The 18,964-nt window shown below is 56.3% G+C and overlaps 2 protein-coding genes across 9 annotated transcripts in view; both read left to right on the top strand.

Moving 5' to 3' along the window:
- Positions 1–2,859, top strand: part of TEX264 (testis expressed 264, ER-phagy receptor) — a 29,322-nt gene extending 26,463 nt beyond the window's left edge. For 6 of the 7 annotated variants that reach the window (XM_060161716.1, XM_060161710.1, XM_060161717.1 and 3 more), the window contains one exon: positions 2,268–2,859. In XM_060161716.1, the coding sequence (XP_060017699.1) occupies positions 2,268–2,560 (293 nt within the window). In that variant the 3' untranslated portion in view covers positions 2,561–2,859. Of the gene's footprint in view, positions 1–6; positions 219–2,267 lie in introns of all 7 variants that reach the window. The other variant, XM_060161714.1, reaches the window with a different exon arrangement.
- A 4,295-nt stretch (positions 2,860–7,154) lies between these two features.
- Positions 7,155–16,935, top strand: GRM2 (glutamate metabotropic receptor 2). Of its 2 annotated transcripts, none has more exons than XM_060161708.1 (5): positions 7,155–7,894; positions 10,527–11,364; positions 12,881–13,956; positions 15,962–16,142; positions 16,388–16,935. In XM_060161708.1, exons 1-5 carry the CDS (start codon positions 7,445–7,447, stop codon positions 16,459–16,461), a joined length of 2,619 nt encoding a protein of 872 aa, XP_060017691.1. In that variant the 5' UTR covers positions 7,155–7,444; the 3' UTR covers positions 16,462–16,935. The 2 variants fall into 2 exon arrangements, with proteins under 2 accessions (XP_060017691.1, XP_060017692.1); XM_060161709.1 differs by lacking the exon at positions 7,155–7,894 and adding an exon at positions 8,548–8,574.
- The last annotated feature ends 2,029 nt before the right edge of the window (positions 16,936–18,964 follow it).

Genomic DNA, 18,964 nt, shown 5'->3' with positions numbered 1-18,964 from the left:
ACCCAGCTCCCCTTTCAAACACCGCCTGCCAGGGTGTTGAAGGACTGCTTGGCACCCACTACAGCTGGCTGCAACCTAGCTCCCACGCCCCCGGCTCCTTGGCCTGTCCTACCCACCAGCCTGCCCACCCATTCCCTGGAGTGGGGGCAAGGGGTCTGCTCTCCGCTGAAAGGGTCTGCCCTGGCACCTGGGGCGGACTCTGGGTGTCTGCCTGCCAGGTGCATGCCACTTGCGCAGCAGTGTGTGGTGGATGCCTGTCTGCCCAAGGCTTGGCCTGTCCCTGTCTGCCTCCCTGCTGTGGCCCCCGCTTGGGCTGGGAGGTGAAAGGGGGGTGATTAGCTGCCTTGCGCCTGTTATTACATTGATGTATTATTTAGCTCCAGAGAGGCAATGAATATTTGATCTTCTTGCACTGGCTCTGGGCAGTGGAGGAGAGAGGGACTGGGGTGAGGTGGCAGCTTCATTTTCTGCTTCAGCAGCCTTTGGGATTTAGGTGCTACCCTGCCTTGCCTGGCCTCTTCTGCCCTGGGACACAGACCCAGGACTCTGGACTTCCTCCTGTGCAGACCTTGATGGAGCTGGAGGGTTGCCACTTCCCTGCCTTGGACTCCTTTGCCAGAAGTGTCCACATGTACCCAGGGGCTGTCCTCATGCAGCATGCTGGTCCCTGGCCTGAAGGGGCACCCCTGGGCTCCTTCCTCTGATCATTCCTAGCCTAGGAACTGGGAGAGGGAGGAGGCAGCTAGCTGGCAAGCAGGCAGGTTCCCATACCTGGGTCCCGAGAGAGCCATTGGGTGGGTGGGTGGATTGAACTTAATGGGGCCAGGGAGAAATTATCCCCCTCCTTTGCTCCTTTCAGGCCTGCAGCCTCTGGGGCACCAGTCATTATTTAAGGCAAGAAAGAGGGGCTGGAGTCCTGCCCCAGGGTCAGAGGGAACCACCTATAATTCAGGGAGCAGTCCTGGCTCACTCTTGAATACCTCCACTCTGGGAGCCATGACTGAGGCCCCAGCAAGAAGAGGGCCCTGGGCCAGCAACCTGGCACTTACAGGGTTCATCTCACCTCTGTCAGTAGGTCCCAGAGGTCATCTTGGGGCCGAGGAGGCTGAGGGAGCAGATCCCACCCCATCCCACCCCTCACCCTGGGCTCCAGCTGAGGTTCAGTGAAAGTTCCAGGCCAAGTCCGAAACGCCAAGCAGTCCCCAGCTGTGCCGGGCTCGGGGCTCAATCACCATGGAGACAGGATCTGAGGAAGCTGGCCCACCCGTCACTTTCTGTGATGTTTGATAGCTGCCCCCTTCCCTCTCACACAGGAAGGGAAGCATATCCGCCTTTTCTCGATCTGGATTCCTACGCACAGTAGGCCTGAGCTCTTTGCTCCTCCTTGCTACCTCCAACTGCTGTCAGTGCCTCTGACCTGAGGAGGTGAATTGAGGGGCTGCTCCTGAGCAGGGCAGATGAACCTGCCCTGGAGGACGTGTTGGGGGTGGGAGGAGCAGGCTGGGAGACATCTCAGGGCACTCCAGCCACTTGCAGAGTTCTCCCATGGTCCCTTCTGCTGCTTTGTGGCTCAGGAGCCACTAGTGGTTGGGGATGGGTAAGGACTTCTCTGGGGTGACCCAGGCATAGAAGAAGAAAGTCCTTAAAATGCTTCGTCCCAACACCCTCCTCCCGTGTAATTGGTCGAGGATTTCTCAGGACTTCTCCATCCCACTCCTGCCCCAGCCTCCTCCTCAAACTGGGGCTCAGTGTGGGCCAGAGGCAGGGATATGGCTGCCCCTTGGGGAGCCCTGCATGGGGGAGGGACACAGGAGAGCAGGCCTCCTGGTCCATTCTCCTGTCCTCAGGCCTTATGGGCAGTGTTCTGGCCTTGGAGAAACCTCTCTCCAAGCCTGAAATAGGGGGTGGAGGAGGGGACACTACTTAAATCTCTGTCCTACCCTCAGCTTCTCAGGTTGGGGCTGAATGGTCCTTAATGGACTATTGGGTGCTGGGGGGCAGCAGGCTTTGTGGGAGTGCAGGGAGCTGAGGCTAATTCAGGGTAGGGAGAGGAGTATACAGCAGGCTGTCCTCTGTCCCTCTGCCCTGCCAGTGCAGCTCAAGACAGGGCAGAGGGCAGCTGGAATGAGCCTCTTGAGCCAGGGGCAGCTTTATTATTCATGAGCACACTGTGTATGCTGAGTTGCTGGGCTGGTGGGAGAACCTCAGTCCTCTCCCTGGAGGAGGGGGTGGGGGCCTTGGCTAACCTGTGCTCCCTCTTCCTCCAGGGACTGACACGATGAGTGACACAAGTTCTGTAAGCCTGGAGGTGGGTCCTGGCAGCCGGGAGACTTCAGCTGCCACACTGTCCCCTGGGGTGAGCAGCCGTGGCTGGGATGATGGTGACACCCGCAGTGAGCACAGCTACAGCGAGTCGGGTGCCAGCGGCTCCTCCTTTGAGGAGCTGGACCTGGAGGGCGAGGGACCCCTTGGGGAGGCAAGGGTCGGCCCTGAGGCTGAACCCCTTGGGGTTGCCAAGTGGCCCCGGGAGCCCAGTACCCCTGAGAAGGGCGAGGAGTAACCCACAGCCTGCACCTTCCTGTGGTGCAGTTGCTAAGGAACTGAGCAGCCTCTTCAGTCCTCTTCTTCCTCCACCTCCCGGGTTCAGGCTGGGGCCAGGGGTCTCAAGCGGACCTGACTTCTACTGCCCTGGGGCTCTGGCTAAGCCTTCTCCTCACTGCCCTCTCAGCTCCCAGAGCCAAAGGAGCCGGGACCGTTGGCACCGAGCCCCCGCGGCTGCCACCCCTGTTACATCTTTTTTTCAGATTCACATTGGAGCTTCCAGGACCCAGAATAAAGCAAATGCTTTTCTTTGTTTTACCTGGATTTGTACTGTGCATTTGTTTGTTCCACAATGGTTCTGGTTCTTGGGGACCCCAGAGTGGGCAGGAGCACCCCCAACCTGAGGAGAGGAAAGAACTTGGCCAGGTACCCTGGGGGGGGGGTGGGGTAGAGGGAATTGGAGGCCTTTCACTCCCTGTTCTTTGGCCCCACTTGACAGCTGCCCCTCCATTGCAGCAGCCCCAGAGGTTCCCCCAGGCTGCTGGAGAGCAGCAGATCAGGACAAGGGGTGTGAAAGCTGAGCATGGGGTGCCCTCTGGGGCTCAGGAGTGGGGAGCTCACAGCCTGCCTCAGTCTGCTTCCAAGGGATGCCTTTGTGTCTGTGGCTAGAGTGTGCCTGTGCTGACACTGTTATCTGTCCAGCCGGTGAGGACATCCCCGCTGTGCCTGCCAGTGGCTGTGTATCTGCGTGTGTGCATGCGAACACACGCATGCCTTTGGTCTTTCATGTGGTGGCTGTACCTTGTGTGGATGGCTATGTGACTCTGTGCACATGTTGCTGTGCTTAGTGTCTAACTTTGGTTGAATTATAGGGGTGTGAGGCTGGCTATCTGGGAGCATCACTCGGGGGGCTTTGTCCATATACAGCTGTCTGTGTGTAGTTATGTGTCTGTGTACAACTGTGTTTGGCGGGGTGTGTTCATGTGTAAAGCTGTGTGTTTTTCTGTGTCCATATGTAAAGCTATAGGTCTTTGCAGCTGTGTGTCCATGAGTATAGCTATATATGTGTGGACATGTTCACCTGTACAGCTACGTATATGTGTTCATGTGTACAGCTGTGTGTCCACATGTAGAGCTATGAATTACGGCTGTGTCTGTGTATGCAGTTGTGTGTTTATGTGTACTGCTATGTGTGTGGCTGTGTCCACATGTACAGCTCTGCATGTAAGGCTGGGTGTGTGTTTGTGCATAGCTGGGTGTGTAACTGCATGTCCATGTGCTGTCGCGGGACTGTGCAGCTCACTTGCTGCGGGCCATATAATGGCCACTTGGGCTTGTGCTGTGTTTATAAAGCCCCATGTCTTTTGTGAGGCTGCCTTGGTGAGTGGGCTGGGACTGCTGTGCAGCTCCTCTCACCTCAGAACCCTGCTACTGTCAGCCCCTCTGCTCCAGGGGCCCAGGCCATCACTCACCTACCCCAGGGAGCAGTTGCTCTGAGACAGCGGAGAGGGTGGGAACAGCAGGAGCTGGCAGACAGCATGTCTGTCTCTCCAGCCTTGTCTGACAGCTCTGTACCCTCATCCTGCTGCCACCTTGCCTCATATTAGCGATGGAGTTTGTTTGGGTTTGATGTCTTGGTCTGTTGTACAGCTGTGCTCTTTTCCAGAGCAGTGGAGCGTCCAGTTTCTGTGTCCAGGGAAAACGCCTGTCCTTCCTTGGTGACAACCCCCTGCCCCCGAACCCCCAACGCCAAGCCCATATGTAGGTGTGTGTACCAGAGGGACCTGGGATTAGCATGTGCTCATTGGCATGCATCTGAGCTAGCCTTACCTCTACTGACACCTGTGGAAGAAAGGGCAGCACCAGGGGAACATTTATAGATGCTGTGCCCCTTAGTACATGTTAGTGCGTGCGTTATGGCTCTGGGGCTAAATCTGGGTGCAGCCGCCCTCTCCAAATCCCTCAGTTCAGTGTGGCGATGCAGATTATCCACCACCCCTACCCAGGGGTATCCTTCCGCACTCTGCTGCAGGAGGGAAGAAGACTCAAGAACATCTTCTCAGAGCTGTCCTCCCTCTGCTCGGGCTCCAGCTCCTGCTCCCTCCTATGCAGCAGCCAGTTTCAGGAGCCTCTTCCCCAGCCCCCTCCCTCCCAGATCCCCCTGCCAGCCCCAGCCTGTCCCTCAGGGTTGACCCTGAGTCCCTGGTCCTGCAACCCCACCCCCCACCCCAGATTGGTATCTCTTTGCCATTAATGCCCTTTGCACAAGAGAGTGGAGATTAGTGGAGGGGTGTGGGGGAGGTCAGGGCTGGATGTGTGTGGGGTGTAGTGGTTTTAAAGGTCATCTGCAGGAAGGAAGAGAATGTCCCATCCTCCTCTGATCCTCCCACACACACACACACTCCATCTCTTCCTTCTAGTGACTCAGGCCCCAGCTCGCACTTGGGGCTGAAGACACATTCCCCCACCCCAGGCCTGGCATGTGGACGGAACTGCAGTTCATGGATACGGAGAATCAGTGTGAGGACAGGGATGCAGCAGGCTAAACGCTCCACCTATCTCCTACATGCCTCTTTACCTATCTCCCAGTGGACCCCACTACCCTAGGGCCAGCCCTCCCGCTCTCGCAGATGGGAACCCATAGCACTGTGCGCACCTCCCGGGGCTCAGTGACCTTCCCAGCCCAGTGCCTCATGCCCGCTGCTCTCTGGGACGCAGTCTGACTTGGGGTGGAGGGGGCCAAGAGGCAACTGCTCCAGCACAGGGTGGGAGGGCCCGAGGATTCAGCACCACGCGGCGGACAGCGCCGGGCCGGTGCGCCTGAAGAGGGGAGCGTTGGAGGAGTCTGGGGGGAGGCGGAGGCCCGGTTGGCCGCGGGAGATCTGGAATGGAGGAGGGGCTGAGGGCGGGCCGGGGCCGGGGGCGGGGCGGGCCGCGATTGAAAGCTGCAGGTTGAGCGGGCGGGCGGAGAGCGCAGAGCTGCCGAGCCAGCCAGCGAGCGAGCGAGCGAGCGAGCGCTCTAGCGGGAGCTGGAATCCCGCGCCCCCGGCTCCTCTCCGTTTTTCTCCGCGCCAGAGCCGGGCGCGCAAGGTAGGGTAAGCCTGGTGGTGCCGCGGCCGCCACCGACCTTATCGATCCTGACCCCACGTCCTGGGGTCCCACGGGCCCTCGAGTTCTGGGGCTCCTGGGGCTGAGACTGGCCAGGGCGTCCAGACAACGCTTGCCAGGAGCTCCGGGAAGCGGGAAGACAGCCCTAGACGTCCCGCCTTTCTTCCCCAAAGAACGCACGCTCTGCATCTCGATCCCTCGTTCTTCCTGCCCCTCCGTCCTTTGGTCAGTCTTTCTGTCTGTGCCTCTGTCTTTGTCTCAGCCTCCCAGGCTCCATCGCTCTCTCCCTGAATTTTGTGGCCCAGGCCCCCAGGCTGCCCCCTTCTAGGGTTCTCTCTCCCTTCAGGGTTCTGTCCCTTGTTGGAGCTTTGGTCCCAGCCACCCCTGTGGGAGGATCGTGGTCTTGACCAGTTTGGACCTCAGCCCCCATCTGGGTCCGTGTCCCCATCTGTGTTGGGCTTCATGCTTACCTCTCTCTCCTGTTTGCCTGCTTGAGCTGCTGCTTTCTGGCTATGCACAGGATCGCAGTTCTCCTGGCCTAGCCCCAGTGGCAGACTAACCCTGGGGAGCTGAGGGGGCAAAGTGAAGAGCCCCAGTCTCTGTGGCCAGGATATGGGGTCCTTCAACTAGTTCTGCCCTTCTTCAGGCTCAGTTTCCCTCTGCTAGCCTTCCCAAGCCTGTGTGATTGTGACAACCTGTGTGGGATGGGTGTCTGGGAGGGCAGCTGGGGCACAAATACAGGGTGCAGAGTGGAAGAGGGAGGCAGGGTCTCTGAGGGCTGGGGCCAGGATGGACAGGGCCCTGAGACCAAGGATGGGGAGTCGAGATGGTGACTTTCTCTGCTTGGTTCTGAGCTGAAGAGAAAACGAAAGCAAAAAGTCTCAAACGGCAGTCTATATAGTGCTAGCGTGTCCAAAATCTCACCTTGAGCCCTGTTTTGAGATTTTGACCAGGTGGACTGCCCCCCCCACCCCTGACACACACATACACTCACATCTACTTTCCCTGTTGACTTTAGGACCTGTGGTCACTTCGGTGTCCCTCTCTAGGGCCAGCCTCTCTACCTTGCTATCTAACTTCCAAAGCCTAGAGTCTCTATTACTTCCCCAGTCAGGGGGTGTTGGGGATGGCTTTTTAAGAACGAGAGGCTGGGAACCTTGGGTGCTCACCTGGGCTTCAGTTTCCTTAGAGGTTGGAGACTAACTACCCTTTGTTCTCAGCCAGCGATGGCTCCTCTCTGGAAATCCAAGGCTCAGGATAGGGACTGGACTCCCAAGTTTGTAACTGTGACCTTCTGCTGCAAAGCTGTTGACTTTGGGGTCCCGGGAGGTTTTGGCAGGGTGTTGGACATTCTTCTGGGTCTTCTGTTTTCTCTTTGGGCCTTTACTCTCTGTAATCCTCCATCTCTGCTAAATTTGGGATGGGCACAGAGCCCATCTCCAGCCACAGATCTGGGCAGGGCTGAGAGACAGGCCAAAGGGGTGTCCCAGGAGTTTCTCATCCTAGTTAGGAGCACCACCTCTCCCTGGCTCCTCAGTCCCTGGGAAAGGAGTTTGGGGGAGGCAGAGTCAGAAGGGGTAGCCACTCTCAGGTTCCACTGTTCCCTACCTGCTTGTCTGTCTGTCTGTCTGTCTGTCTCTCTCTCTCTCTCTCTCTCTGCAGGAGCTGGGTCCCTCCTCATCCTTTTCCTGTCTGTCCTTTCCTGGTCTATTTATACCTCTCTTTGCCTTTGCTGCTTCTGCCCTCACCCCCTGGAGGCCCAGGTCTGCTGGACCCATCCATCCCCTTTGGGGCCATGGGATCACTGCTTGGGTTCCTGGCTCTGCTGCTGCTGTGGGGCGCTGTGGCTGAGGGCCCAGCCAAGAAGGTGCTGACCCTGGAGGGGGACCTGATTCTGGGTGGGCTGTTTCCGGTACACCAGAAGGGCGGCCCAGCAGAGGAGTGTGGTCCTGTCAATGAACATCGCGGCATCCAGCGCCTGGAGGCCATGCTTTTTGCGCTGGATCGTATCAACCATGACCCAAGCCTGCTGCCGGGCGTGCGCCTGGGTGCACACATACTCGACAGTTGCTCCAAGGACACACATGCCCTGGAGCAGGCACTTGACTTCGTGCGTGCATCACTCAGCCATGGTGCCGATGGCTCACGCCATGTTTGCCCCGATGGTTCTTATGCCACCCATGGTGATGCTCCCACTGCCATCACTGGTGTCATTGGCGGCTCCTACAGCGATGTCTCTATCCAGGTACATGGGGGCTGTTTAAGTGGGGGCTGGGGAGGGAGGCCAGAGGTGGGGACCTGGAATTCCTGCTGAGCAGGGGCTCTGGGCTACCATGCATTAGAAGAGGGACTAGCAGCTTCCTTCGAGTAGCTTTTTACAGAAGACTAAGAAAGTGCCCCTGTGGCAAAATGGGAGTACAATTTTAGAGACTGTGCAAGGAAAGCATCCCACTTCCAACACATACGCACACACACATCTGATGTTATACAGCCCTAAGAAACTTAATAGGCGTTTTGAATCCTGGCTCTCCCACTTACTGTGTGACTCTGGACATTATTTCTCTCTTCTGTGCCTCAGTTTCATCCTTATAAAATGGGACTCATAATACTCACCACTCTTAGGGGTGTGGTGGAAATTTAATGAGGGGGCCTGGCAGATCGTAACGGCGTAATCAACATTAGCTGCTATTGTTATTAAGCCATTTCATAGATGAGGAAACTGAGGCTTGGAGCGAGGCAAGGCACAAGTCCAGGTGCTCACAAAGTGGAGACATGAACCTAGGGCTCTCAGCCAAGGACCTCCGGGACTGTCAGGTCATCTGTCTTTGGATTGGAAAGGGGTGGAAAATAGAAGCCAAGAGCAAACCAGAGAAGAGAAACAGGGGTTGGGGACCCAGAAGGAAGAGAAGCAGGATGTGTGTGGAGGTGAGGAGGAGGGTACCCAAGGGTCTTCAGTGGGTGTAGGATTTGAAGGGATGGAAAGGGGAGGGAACCAGGTCCTCCCTCCTCCTGTTCTCCCATAAGGGGTCAGCAGAGGGCTCAGCTAATGTCCCTTGCCACATCTGGCTGCTTTAGCCCAGGTGGGATCCTCCCTGTCCCTGACTGGGTTCCTCCTCTTGCTTGGACCCTTACCTTCCTGGTGCCTGACATAGGCTGCTGGAAGGTGAGGCCAGAGCTGGGATTGGGGTTGGGAGTGTTGCAAGGAGGGCCTTGTCTGGGGCCTCAGCTTCCTTTAGGAGGCCAGCAGAGGGCATTGCCATCAGAAGCAGGGCCAGGACCTCTGACCTGGAAGGCTTGTTTAGGAGAAAGGAAGCAGGAGTCTAAACCATGAAGGCAGCTTCTGGCCTGGGGTTGGGGAGGCCTGCTCATACCCCTATTGCAGGGAATGAATTACCAGTCCTGCTAGTTCCAGCTACTGGAAGTGTCCAGCAGTAGCTTGGACAGGTGTGGCTGTAGCAGCACCTACATCTGCAGCCCTGGGGGTGCAGGGGCAGGGATGGGTAGGCAGCCTCCCACCTGCTGATGTCTGCAGGGGCCTCTGGGGTGCTTTCCCAGCACCTGCTCTTCACAATTCTCTTCAGGGCCCCATGTATTCATCTCCAGGAGCCCAGTTACCTCTCTCCAACCCCAAGTTGCCTGCCTCCTGCAACAGGGCCCACACCTCAACATCAGTCTGCTTTTTCCTTGTCTGGGTCAAAGCAAAGCTCAGTCCTTTATCCATAGGCTGCACCTGCCTGTTAATGATTCCTCCATATTCTGGCCCCTTCTCTCTTGCCAAAACCCCTATCATCTTCCAGGCATTGTGGCTTCACATACATCATTTTTATCTGCTCATCAACCTTGTAAGGCAGGAATGAGAAACTGAGGCTCAGGGAGGTTTGCTAACTTGCCCAGGGGCACAGAGTTAGAAAGTACAGGGAAGGCATTGACACTGTCAGAGTAAAAACCTGTGTCCCAGTTGCAAATACAGGACCTAACTCCCGCTTGTGGAACCTGGGCCATGCCCTGCTCTCACCTACCCACCATCCCACCTGGTCCTTGGCTAGACCCCACTCTTAGGGGCAGGTCCCAGGAATCTGGGGGTGGGAGATCGGCTGCCAGGCAGGCAGTGGTAGGCAGGAAGCCTTGTTTATTTCAGGTTCAGGCATCCAGTGGAGACCAACTCTTGGGCTCTCAGGGCTATGGAGCCCTCAAATCTGGGTCTTCCTGGGGGAGTCTTTTCCTCCTTTCTCCATCATCCCATCAGAATTGACTCCGGGGTAGAGAGCTTAAGAGCCCTGAGCATCCCACTTGCCATCTAGGTCCTACTTTTCCCTGTGCAGCCAGTGGCCAACCTCTCTCCACCCAGGACTTGGGCCTTCCCTTAGCTCTCTCTCTTTGTTACTGCCATGAGTCTGAAGGGAGACAGGAGAGGGGTTCAGGTGTGGCTCAGGACCCTGGTGCCTTGGCCCTGGGTCTTTCTCAGCCCTTGGGAAGGGATAGAAAACTCCCTGCCACCAGGGGGAAGACACATCAAGACAAGATATAGGTCTTGGGCTTCCCTGGTGGCGCAGTGGTTGAGAGTCCGCCTGCCGATGCAGGGGACACAGGTTCGTGCCCCGGTCCGGGAAGATCCCACATGCCGCGGAGCGGCTGGGCCCGTGAGCCATGGCTGCTGAGCCTGTGCATCGGGAACCTGTGCTCCGCAACGGGGGAGGCCGCAACAGTGAGAGGCCCGCGTGCCACACAAAAAAAGAAAGATATAAGTCTTTTGGGAGAGGGAGACCTCAGGGCCAACCACATGGGCACTTGATCCCAAGGTCCAATAGCTGTGGGGGCACATCCGTCTCCAGCATTTGACTTGGTCTCTATCTTCGCCCTCTCTACCCCTCCCCCAGGTGGCCAACCTCCTGCGGCTATTTCAGATCCCTCAGATCAGCTATGCATCCACTAGTGCCAAGCTGAGTGACAAGTCCCGCTATGACTACTTTGCCCGCACGGTGCCCCCTGACTTCTTCCAAGCCAAAGCCATGGCTGAGATTCTCCGCTTCTTCAACTGGACCTACGTGTCCACTGTGGCATCCGAGGGCGACTATGGCGAGACAGGCATCGAAGCCTTTGAGCTAGAGGCCCGTGCCCGCAACATCTGTGTGGCCACCTCGGAGAAGGTGGGCCGTGCTATGAGCCGCACAGCCTTCGAGGGCGTGGTGCGAGCCCTGCTGCAGAAACCCAGTGCCCGCGTGGCTGTCCTATTCACCCGTTCCGAGGACGCCCGCGAGCTCCTCGCTGCCACCCAGCGTCTCAATGCCAGCTTCACCTGGGTGGCCAGCGATGGCTGGGGGGCCCTGGAGAGCGTGGTGGCAGGTAGTGAGGGCGCTGCTGAAGGTGCCATCACCATAGAGCTGGCTTCCTACCCCATCAGCGACTTTGCCTCCTACTTCCGGAGCCTGGACCCGTGGAATAACAGCCGGAACCCCTGGTTCCGCGAGTTCTGGGAGCAGAGGTTCCGCTGCAGCTTCCGGCAGAGAGACTGTGCAGCCCACTCCCTGCAGGCTGTGCCCTTTGAGCAAGAGTCCAAGATCATGTTTGTGGTCAATGCGGTGTATGCCATGGCCCACGCGCTGCACAACATGCATCGCACCCTCTGCCCCAACACCACCCGCCTCTGTGATGCAATGCGGCCTGTCAATGGGCGCCGCCTCTACAAAGACTTCGTGCTCAACGTCAAGTTCGATGGTAATGCTGCTGGCCAGTGTCCACCAGGCAGCTGGCCCTCGGAGGGTGAAAGGGAACAGGCCCTCAGGTTCTAGTACATGGCTAAGAAAACATAGCCCATAGCAAGTAAGGGCATTACCCAAGGGGCTGGTGTCAGAGTCAGAACAAGGACAGCCAGGCAGAGAGGACTCCAACAGGAGCCAGGACTAAGGTTCCACTTTCTGAGTTCCTTCCAGAGAGTAGATGTCTGGCCTGGTCCTTCACTGTGAGGATCTCTGGTTCCTGCTTGGGCCTTGCCCTTTATCTCCTGTCTCTTTATCATGCAGGGAGTAGGGATCAGGAGACCTCAAGCCCATTGTCAGGCAGCAAAATATCAGTGAGAGTCAGAAGGAAGGTGCATCAGGATGACACACTATTTCCCAGGAAAATTTCTATTCCTAATCTTGGTTTTCCACTCAAGGTGGCCACAGTCTCTTCAAACCAAAAGTTATTTTAATAGAAGTTCCAGCTTCAAGAAAAATAAATGCCTCAGAATCATCGTTGTGCTTCAGGAAGAATCACTGTGGGAACAGTGAGAGAGGGTGCCAGGGCTGACAAAGCTTGGAGTACTGGACCAGGATCAAGAGGAATAGTAATTCCAATAAGACTGACATTCAGAGTTATGGGAGAATCAGAGTGGGGGTTAGTGTTGCATTTGGGTCTGATTGGGTTGACATTAGAACAAGGCTGAATTTAGCCCGCTGGGCTAAGTGGAATTTATGGTAGGGCTCAAGTTGGATTTTGAGGACTTTTTTGGGTAGAAAGAGTAGGGGCTGCGGGGGACCTGCATTCAACACCAGGCTGCACCATTCACCACGGGGCCTTAAGTACATGATCTGCTAACTTGAACACCATTTCTTACTGGGACATGGGATAACAGGGGTACCTGCCTTCTGAGCCTGGCTGAGAGATGTGAGGTTCACAGGGGAGTGGGGATGGGGAGTAGAGTGATTTGTGAGATGCCTGCCAAGCATATTCTGGTGAACATTGGTGGTTCCAGGTGACCACTGAGGTTGGGATTCAGCTTGCACTGGGATCAGTGTTAGGACTGTCCGGGGCTGGAGGTGGGGATGTCATTGATGGGATTAAAAGTAGGACCAGGACTAGACCTAAGGTCGAGTTTAGCCTTAGGGGGTCTCCATGGTAGGTTTGGGGAAAGGGCTGTGGTGTGTGTTGGGATAAAGTTGGGGTCTGGGGTCTGGGTTGGAAGGTCTAAGGCTGGGTTTTGGGAGTCATAGTTGGGGATTGGTGTGGGCATTAGGTTTGTGGAGGTGCCTGGATTTTAAGGTTGGGGTTCTATTTGGGGCTTAGGGTTGGGGTTTGTTGTAGCCTCTCATTTAGAAAAATGGCTGGGGTTAGGCTGGCTTTAGTGCTGGGTTGAGGATCAGAAGGATGAGGGCTGACCTAAGCTTTGGGGTTTGAGTTCTATGTTAGGGTTGAGGTCACATCAGGATGACCCACCAATCCAACCCTCTCTTCCTTCCCTCCTCGACCCCAGCCCCCTTCCGCCCAGCTGACACCCACAGTGAGGTCCGCTTCGACCGCTTTGGGGACGGTATTGGTCGCTACAATATCTTCACCTATCTGCGGGCAGGCAGTGGGCACTATCGCTACCAGAAGGTGGGCTACTGGGCAGAAGGCCTGACCCTGGACACCAGCCTCATCCCATGGGCCTCCCTCTCAGCCGGGCCCCTGCCGGCCTCTCGCTGCAGTGAGCCCTGCCTCCAGAATGAGGTGAAAAGTATGCAGCCGGGGGAGGTCTGCTGCTGGCTCTGCATCCCCTGCCAGCCCTACGAGTACCGGCTGGATGAGTTCACCTGTGCTGACTGTGGCCTGGGCTACTGGCCCAATGCCAGCCTGACTGGCTGCTTTGAGCTGCCCCAGGAGTACATCCGCTGGGGCGATGCCTGGGCCGTGGGACCTGTCACCATCGCCTGCCTAGGCGCCCTGGCCACCCTCTTTGTACTGGGCGTCTTCGTGCGGCACAATGCCACCCCAGTGGTCAAGGCCTCTGGCCGGGAGCTTTGCTACATTCTGCTAGGTGGTGTCTTCCTCTGCTACTGCATGACCTTCGTCTTTATTGCCAAGCCATCCACAGTGGTGTGCACCTTACGGCGCCTCGGGTTGGGTACTGCCTTCTCCGTCTGCTACTCGGCCCTGCTCACCAAGACCAACCGCATTGCGCGCATCTTCGGTGGGGCCCGGGAGGGAGCCCAGCGGCCACGCTTCATCAGCCCTGCCTCGCAGGTGGCCATCTGTCTGGCCCTTATCTCGGGCCAGCTGCTCATCGTGGCTGCCTGGCTGGTGGTGGAGGCACCAGGCACGGGCAAGGAGACAGCCCCTGAGCGGCGGGAGGTAGTGACATTGCGCTGCAACCACCGCGATGCAAGCATGCTGGGCTCGCTGGCCTACAATGTGCTCCTCATTGCGCTCTGCACACTCTATGCCTTCAAGACCCGCAAGTGCCCTGAAAACTTCAATGAGGCCAAGTTCATCGGCTTCACCATGTACACCACCTGCATCATCTGGCTGGCCTTCCTGCCCATCTTCTATGTCACCTCCAGTGACTACCGGGTGAGCTACCTGCTCCAGGGTGGGCTGAGGCCTGGGGGTGGGTGGGGGGCAGGGTGGAGTGGGACACAGGACCTTCTATTTCCTAATATCTCATTTAATCTTCTGATAACTCTGAGGCTCCAACAGGTTAAATCCTCACCCAGGAGCACACAGCTTGTGGTGGCCCAGTTAGGAGTGGACCCCAGGGGAAGGTGGGAAGGTTGAGTGGGGCCTGGGGAAATGGCCATGGAGGTGGAGGAATTAGAGCTGAGAAGAGATTTCAGGACTCATGTTATCTCCTAACCTGGGTGGAGGTGGAGGTGCCGAAATGTGTCCAAATCAGCAGAGGCTCTACCCTGCTCCACTGAGGGGTTGGCTGCAGAAGGGGAGCCCTGGTCTCTGCTTTTGTGGAGCTCCCAGACTAGCAGGGTGATTGACCAAAGAGCTGCTGACTGGTTTAGGTTGACAAAAGGCCTCAGTGAGAATACAGAAGAGGGAGGTGTGTATGTGGTGGTGGTGGTGGTGTGTGTATGAGTGTGTAGGAAGTCAGAGAGGGCTTTTTGGAAGAGGGGTCCTTGAACTGGACTCTGCAGCACAGGCAGGTGGGAATAGGTAGGGTGGAGGAGGTGGGGAGGGCAGCCAATACGGAAGCTGATTGGAGCAGAGGGTCTGCATTGCCCTCCCCCTAGCCTGGAGTTGAGGTGGGGGGGGTGTACATGGTGGAAAGGTAGGCAGAGGTGAGAGTGAAGCAGGAATGGGAATGGCAGAGCTATTAAACCAGCAGCCCCAGAGGGTACAATGCTTTGATGCCCCTTGGAGCTGTGCAGTGTGGCATGGTGTCCCCAGAGCTGTGCAACTCTGGGATTGAGAGATGAAACCAGGGAGGTCAGGAAAGGTGAAGCAAAGAGGGGGAGGAGATCTGGGGTGTAGGGTTCAGGAAGGTCAAAGCAGGTGAAAACTGTACCCCAGTTGGTGGCTTCCTAGCAAAATTCCAACTGGCACTGAATGCTCAATGCGTCTCCTCAGCTTCAAGGGGCAATGGCTGCTTCAGATGGAGTGGTCAGGGCAGACCTCCCCAAGGAGGTGACAGGTGAGCTGAGCTCTGAACAATAAGAGGATAATCTTGGGTAATCCTCACAATTCTGGAGTAAATTCTGTGGCTCTCCCCGTTTTCCAGATGAAGAAATGGAGACTCAGGGAGGTTCAATTCCTTGCCTAAGGTCACTCAGCTTGGGAGTATAGAGCAGGGTCTGAGCTGACAATTTTAACAATTAAAGGAGCAGGAAAATTGAGGCAAGAGCCCCTGCAAAAGCCCTTTTCCTCAGGACAGAGGTATGGTGGGCAGTGCCGGTGGCCAGGGACGGCTGGGTGTGGGCTGCTCTTGCACCTGCTGGGCCACCTGCCTGGGCAGTGGAGGCCCGAGCTGGGGAGGGAATCTGCTCTGACTCAGCCTGCATTTGCATATGATTTGCATTTGCATGCCAATCATAGGTGGCTAAGGACTTACCTGGCATGTACACACACAGTACCCACACACACATGCGTGCACACACGTATCCCTACACTCACACACGTGCACATACCAGCACACCTGGCAAACATCCACATCTTCCCACACATCCATATACATGCATCCTATACTTACACACACAACTGCACACTCTCACCACCCCCTACACACACACACACTGTACAGATATTCATGCCCTTACATGCATGCACTCCATACCTGCAGCCCTACACACACCCGCACACACACACATGCCTGCACACCCACTCCCACATGCACTCTGTATGTTCACCCACACAGCTAGAACTCTGGTCATCCTGGAAGACGGTGCACTGGGGCTGATGCTGGGACTGTGCCCAACCTTCCTAAAAATTCTTTGGAGCTTGGCAGACAGACCAAGGTCCAGTGCTGGATGCTTACGGTCTCCCCTGCTCCTTACCCCACCTCCTGGGCAGGGCACCTGGGGCCAGGCCCAGGCCTGTCGGACAGACTCATCCTTGACCTCTCCCATCACAGGTGCAGACCACCACCATGTGTGTGTCCGTCAGCCTCAGCGGCTCTGTGGTGCTCGGCTGTCTCTTCGCGCCCAAGCTGCACATCATCCTGTTCCAGCCACAGAAGAATGTGGTTAGCCACCGCGCACCCACCAGCCGCTTCAGCAGTGCAGCTGCCAGAGCCAGCTCCAGCCTCGGCCAAGGTCAGCGTCCATCTATTTCTAAGACCCCTCTACACCTGTGCCCCCTCTCCCCACCTTAGTTCCTCATCATGGGGGCAACTCCCTGGGTTGCTGAGATTCCTTGGCTGGGGGTGAAGTGCCCCCTAAATGAGGCTGGACAGGAGAGGGTGTGTGGGGGATGATGGTGAGCTGCTCTCCACCGCCCTGCTTCCCTACTGTATAAGGGACCTTGGGACTGGCCCCAACCTTCAGCTTCCTTTCCCTAGGGTCTGGCTCCCAGTTTGTCCCCACTGTTTGCAACGGCCGCGAGGTGGTGGACTCAACAACATCATCGCTTTGAGGATCCCCACACTCCTGCCCCAACACGGCTGCTCCCCAGAAGCCGGCGCAGACCCGTGTCCAGGGCCAGGAGGAAGATGGCTGGAGCACTGCAATAATGCCAACCCCATGCCCGACCCCAGCGCCACTTACCAACCTATTCACTCAAACCCTTCAGAGTCAGAAGTCAGAGTCCTTGGTCTGGGAGCCTCTATAACGACCACCAATTGCCCTTGCAGCTGTGTTCCCTCCTTGCCAGGCCCAGGACTTGGAAGGGAGCAAGCCAGGGTCCACTCTGCACTGGAACAGGATGGATGAGGACTGAAGGCCCCAATCCCCAATCAGCAAAGGTGCTTCCAGCCCTGCCCCTCCCTCCTTCTAGGGCCTTTTAAATTTTTTATATAAGTTATTCTGGGATGGGGAGGGGGGTCAAAATGGGGGCCGTCGCTCCTCCTGCACAGTAGTTTGTCCTGTAGTTTATTTTGTATTATCTGTAAATAAAGTGTCTTTATTAAAAAAAAAAAATCTCTCTTTGCCTCTGATCCAGGGAGGCCCCTCACCCCCACCACAGCCTCTCAACCTTCATTTTGCCAGTATTTGTTCACTCTGCTCTGTGCCTATGCTAGGAGGATCTGGTGGCCACAAGACAGACCCAGTCCCGCCTGGTGGAGACACAGAAAATGAATAAGCCATCCTTCCTTGAAAGGAGCTGCTACAGACAGGCCAAGGCACTACTGGGGTGAGGATGGGAGATTTAAATGGACACAAGCTCACCTGGCAGTCTGGGGGAGGACGTGGACGATGTGGGTGATGGAGCAGGCGGGGAAGCTGACTGTGACCCTTGGGAACTGTGGGCTTTTCCATTGTCTGGCCTGCCTGGCACTTGGAGGAGCCTTTGGTCAGCTCAGAGCCAGGCTGAGCGTTTGGGGTGGAGGGAGCCAAGAGGAGGCACAGGCTGGAGCATCGCCTGTTCATGTGGTGCGAACAAAGCCAGGAAGAGGGCGTGAGGAGGGAGGAGGTGAGGTAGGGAGGGCAGTTGGAGAGACCATCTGCTGTCGGACCCGGTGAGAGGTGGGAGAAGGGGGCCTTTTTCCCATCCCTGGAGGCGCTCGCCCCGCGGTGGGATTGTGGAGCCCAGCGCCCTCAAGCAGCCCCCGCGTTTGCAGTCTGGGACTCACCAGCAGAGGGCGCCGAGGCACAGGCTCGGACTCGACTCAGCCAAGCAACCGCTGCCCTCCTGTGGCCTAGGGGGCAGAGGGCACGCAGCTACCACAGGAGCAGAGGAAACTGACGTTTTGGGGGTAGGCCCCAGACTGTGGTATCTTAGAGGGACGAGGTCCTGCACTGGGAGACGGGCAGACCAGGGACATTTGTTTTTTGTTTTTTAAATTCATTTTTACTTTGGCAGCGCCGGGTCTTAGTTACGGCACACAGGCTCTTCCTTGTGGCATGTGGGATCTTTTAGTTGCGGCATGCACGTGGGATCTAGTTCCCACCGGGCCCCCTGAATTGGAAGCACCGAGTCTTACCCATTGGACCACCAGGGAAGTCCCGACATTTGTGATTTTTAAGTGAATTCATTTGCATCTATAGGCTGGTAAGGCTGTGGAAATTTGGGTTAACAATTTAAGAAATGAAAACAGAAAACTGAAAAAAGAAAATTGCAAGAGTGGCTTTTCCTCTCCAGCCAATATTTGGGGTGTAGGGATGCCAAATAAAATACAGAATGCCCAGTCAAGTTTGAATGTCATATGAACAATGGAAACCTTTTTGGTATAAGTATATCTCATGCGATATTTGGGACATACTTACACTAAACATTTTTATTGTTTATCTGACCTTCCAATTTACCTGGGCATCCTGTATTTTCACTTGCTCATTTTGGCAACTCTACTGGGGTGTCTCTGCCCCAGATCCCTGCCCTGAATGACCCAGGCCTAGGTGCAGCCCCTAGTGACCAGACATCAGGGCGCTGCGCCCCATGGGAATTGTGGTGCTGTTCCCTGCTTCCAGTGTGGCCTTTTCTGGGTCTTCATGCTAAACTGGATCCAAGGAACATTTGCCCACTCTCCCAGGCCCTAGGCAGGCCAAGACAGGGCTTTGCAACTGAGCAACTCTGCAACTCCTCTTGCAACTGAAAAGCAATCCTCCTTCGCATGGCTCAAGTATATTTTCCTTAAAATGTAATAATAATAAGTTTTAAAAGGTAGTAATTAACATGGTTCACAGCTAAAAAGGTACAAAGTGTATTCAGTGAAAACTCTCCTATCCCTGCCACCCATCCAAGGAGAGGGCCCAGAGGCCTGGGAGCTGGAGGCAGGTGAAGACTTCCTAAAGGTCAGTCCTCAAGTCTATGGACCACATCCCTTTCCTTCCTCTCTTGCCATCCCCACTCCCCGACAGTGTTGAAGGTGGAGAAGCTCTTGTCCTTCACTCCTTAGCTCTCAGTCCTTATCACACATTACTAAGACCAAGCGCCCAGTTCTCCCCCCAATCTTAAGTGTTCTGGGTTTATGTCCCTGCTC

Source organism: Lagenorhynchus albirostris, chromosome 10 (assembly GCF_949774975.1).
Source record: "Lagenorhynchus albirostris chromosome 10, mLagAlb1.1, whole genome shotgun sequence".
Lineage (NCBI taxonomy): Eukaryota > Metazoa > Chordata > Mammalia > Artiodactyla > Delphinidae > Lagenorhynchus > Lagenorhynchus albirostris.
Note: the sequence above shows the minus strand (reverse complement) of the source record. Positions and strands in the feature narration are given on the sequence as shown.

Excerpts from the sequence above, each read along its gene's own strand:
- GRM2 (XM_060161708.1), top strand. The coding sequence starts at position 7,445 with ATGGGATCACTGCTTGGGTTCCTGGCTCTGCTGCTGCTGTGGGGCGCT. Across the intron at positions 13,957-15,961 it reads TCACCTCCAGTGACTACCGG|GTGCAGACCACCACCATGTG; the intron begins GTGAGCTACCTG and ends CTCCCATCACAG. Across the intron at positions 16,143-16,387 it reads CAGCTCCAGCCTCGGCCAAG|GGTCTGGCTCCCAGTTTGTC; the intron begins GTCAGCGTCCAT and ends TCCTTTCCCTAG.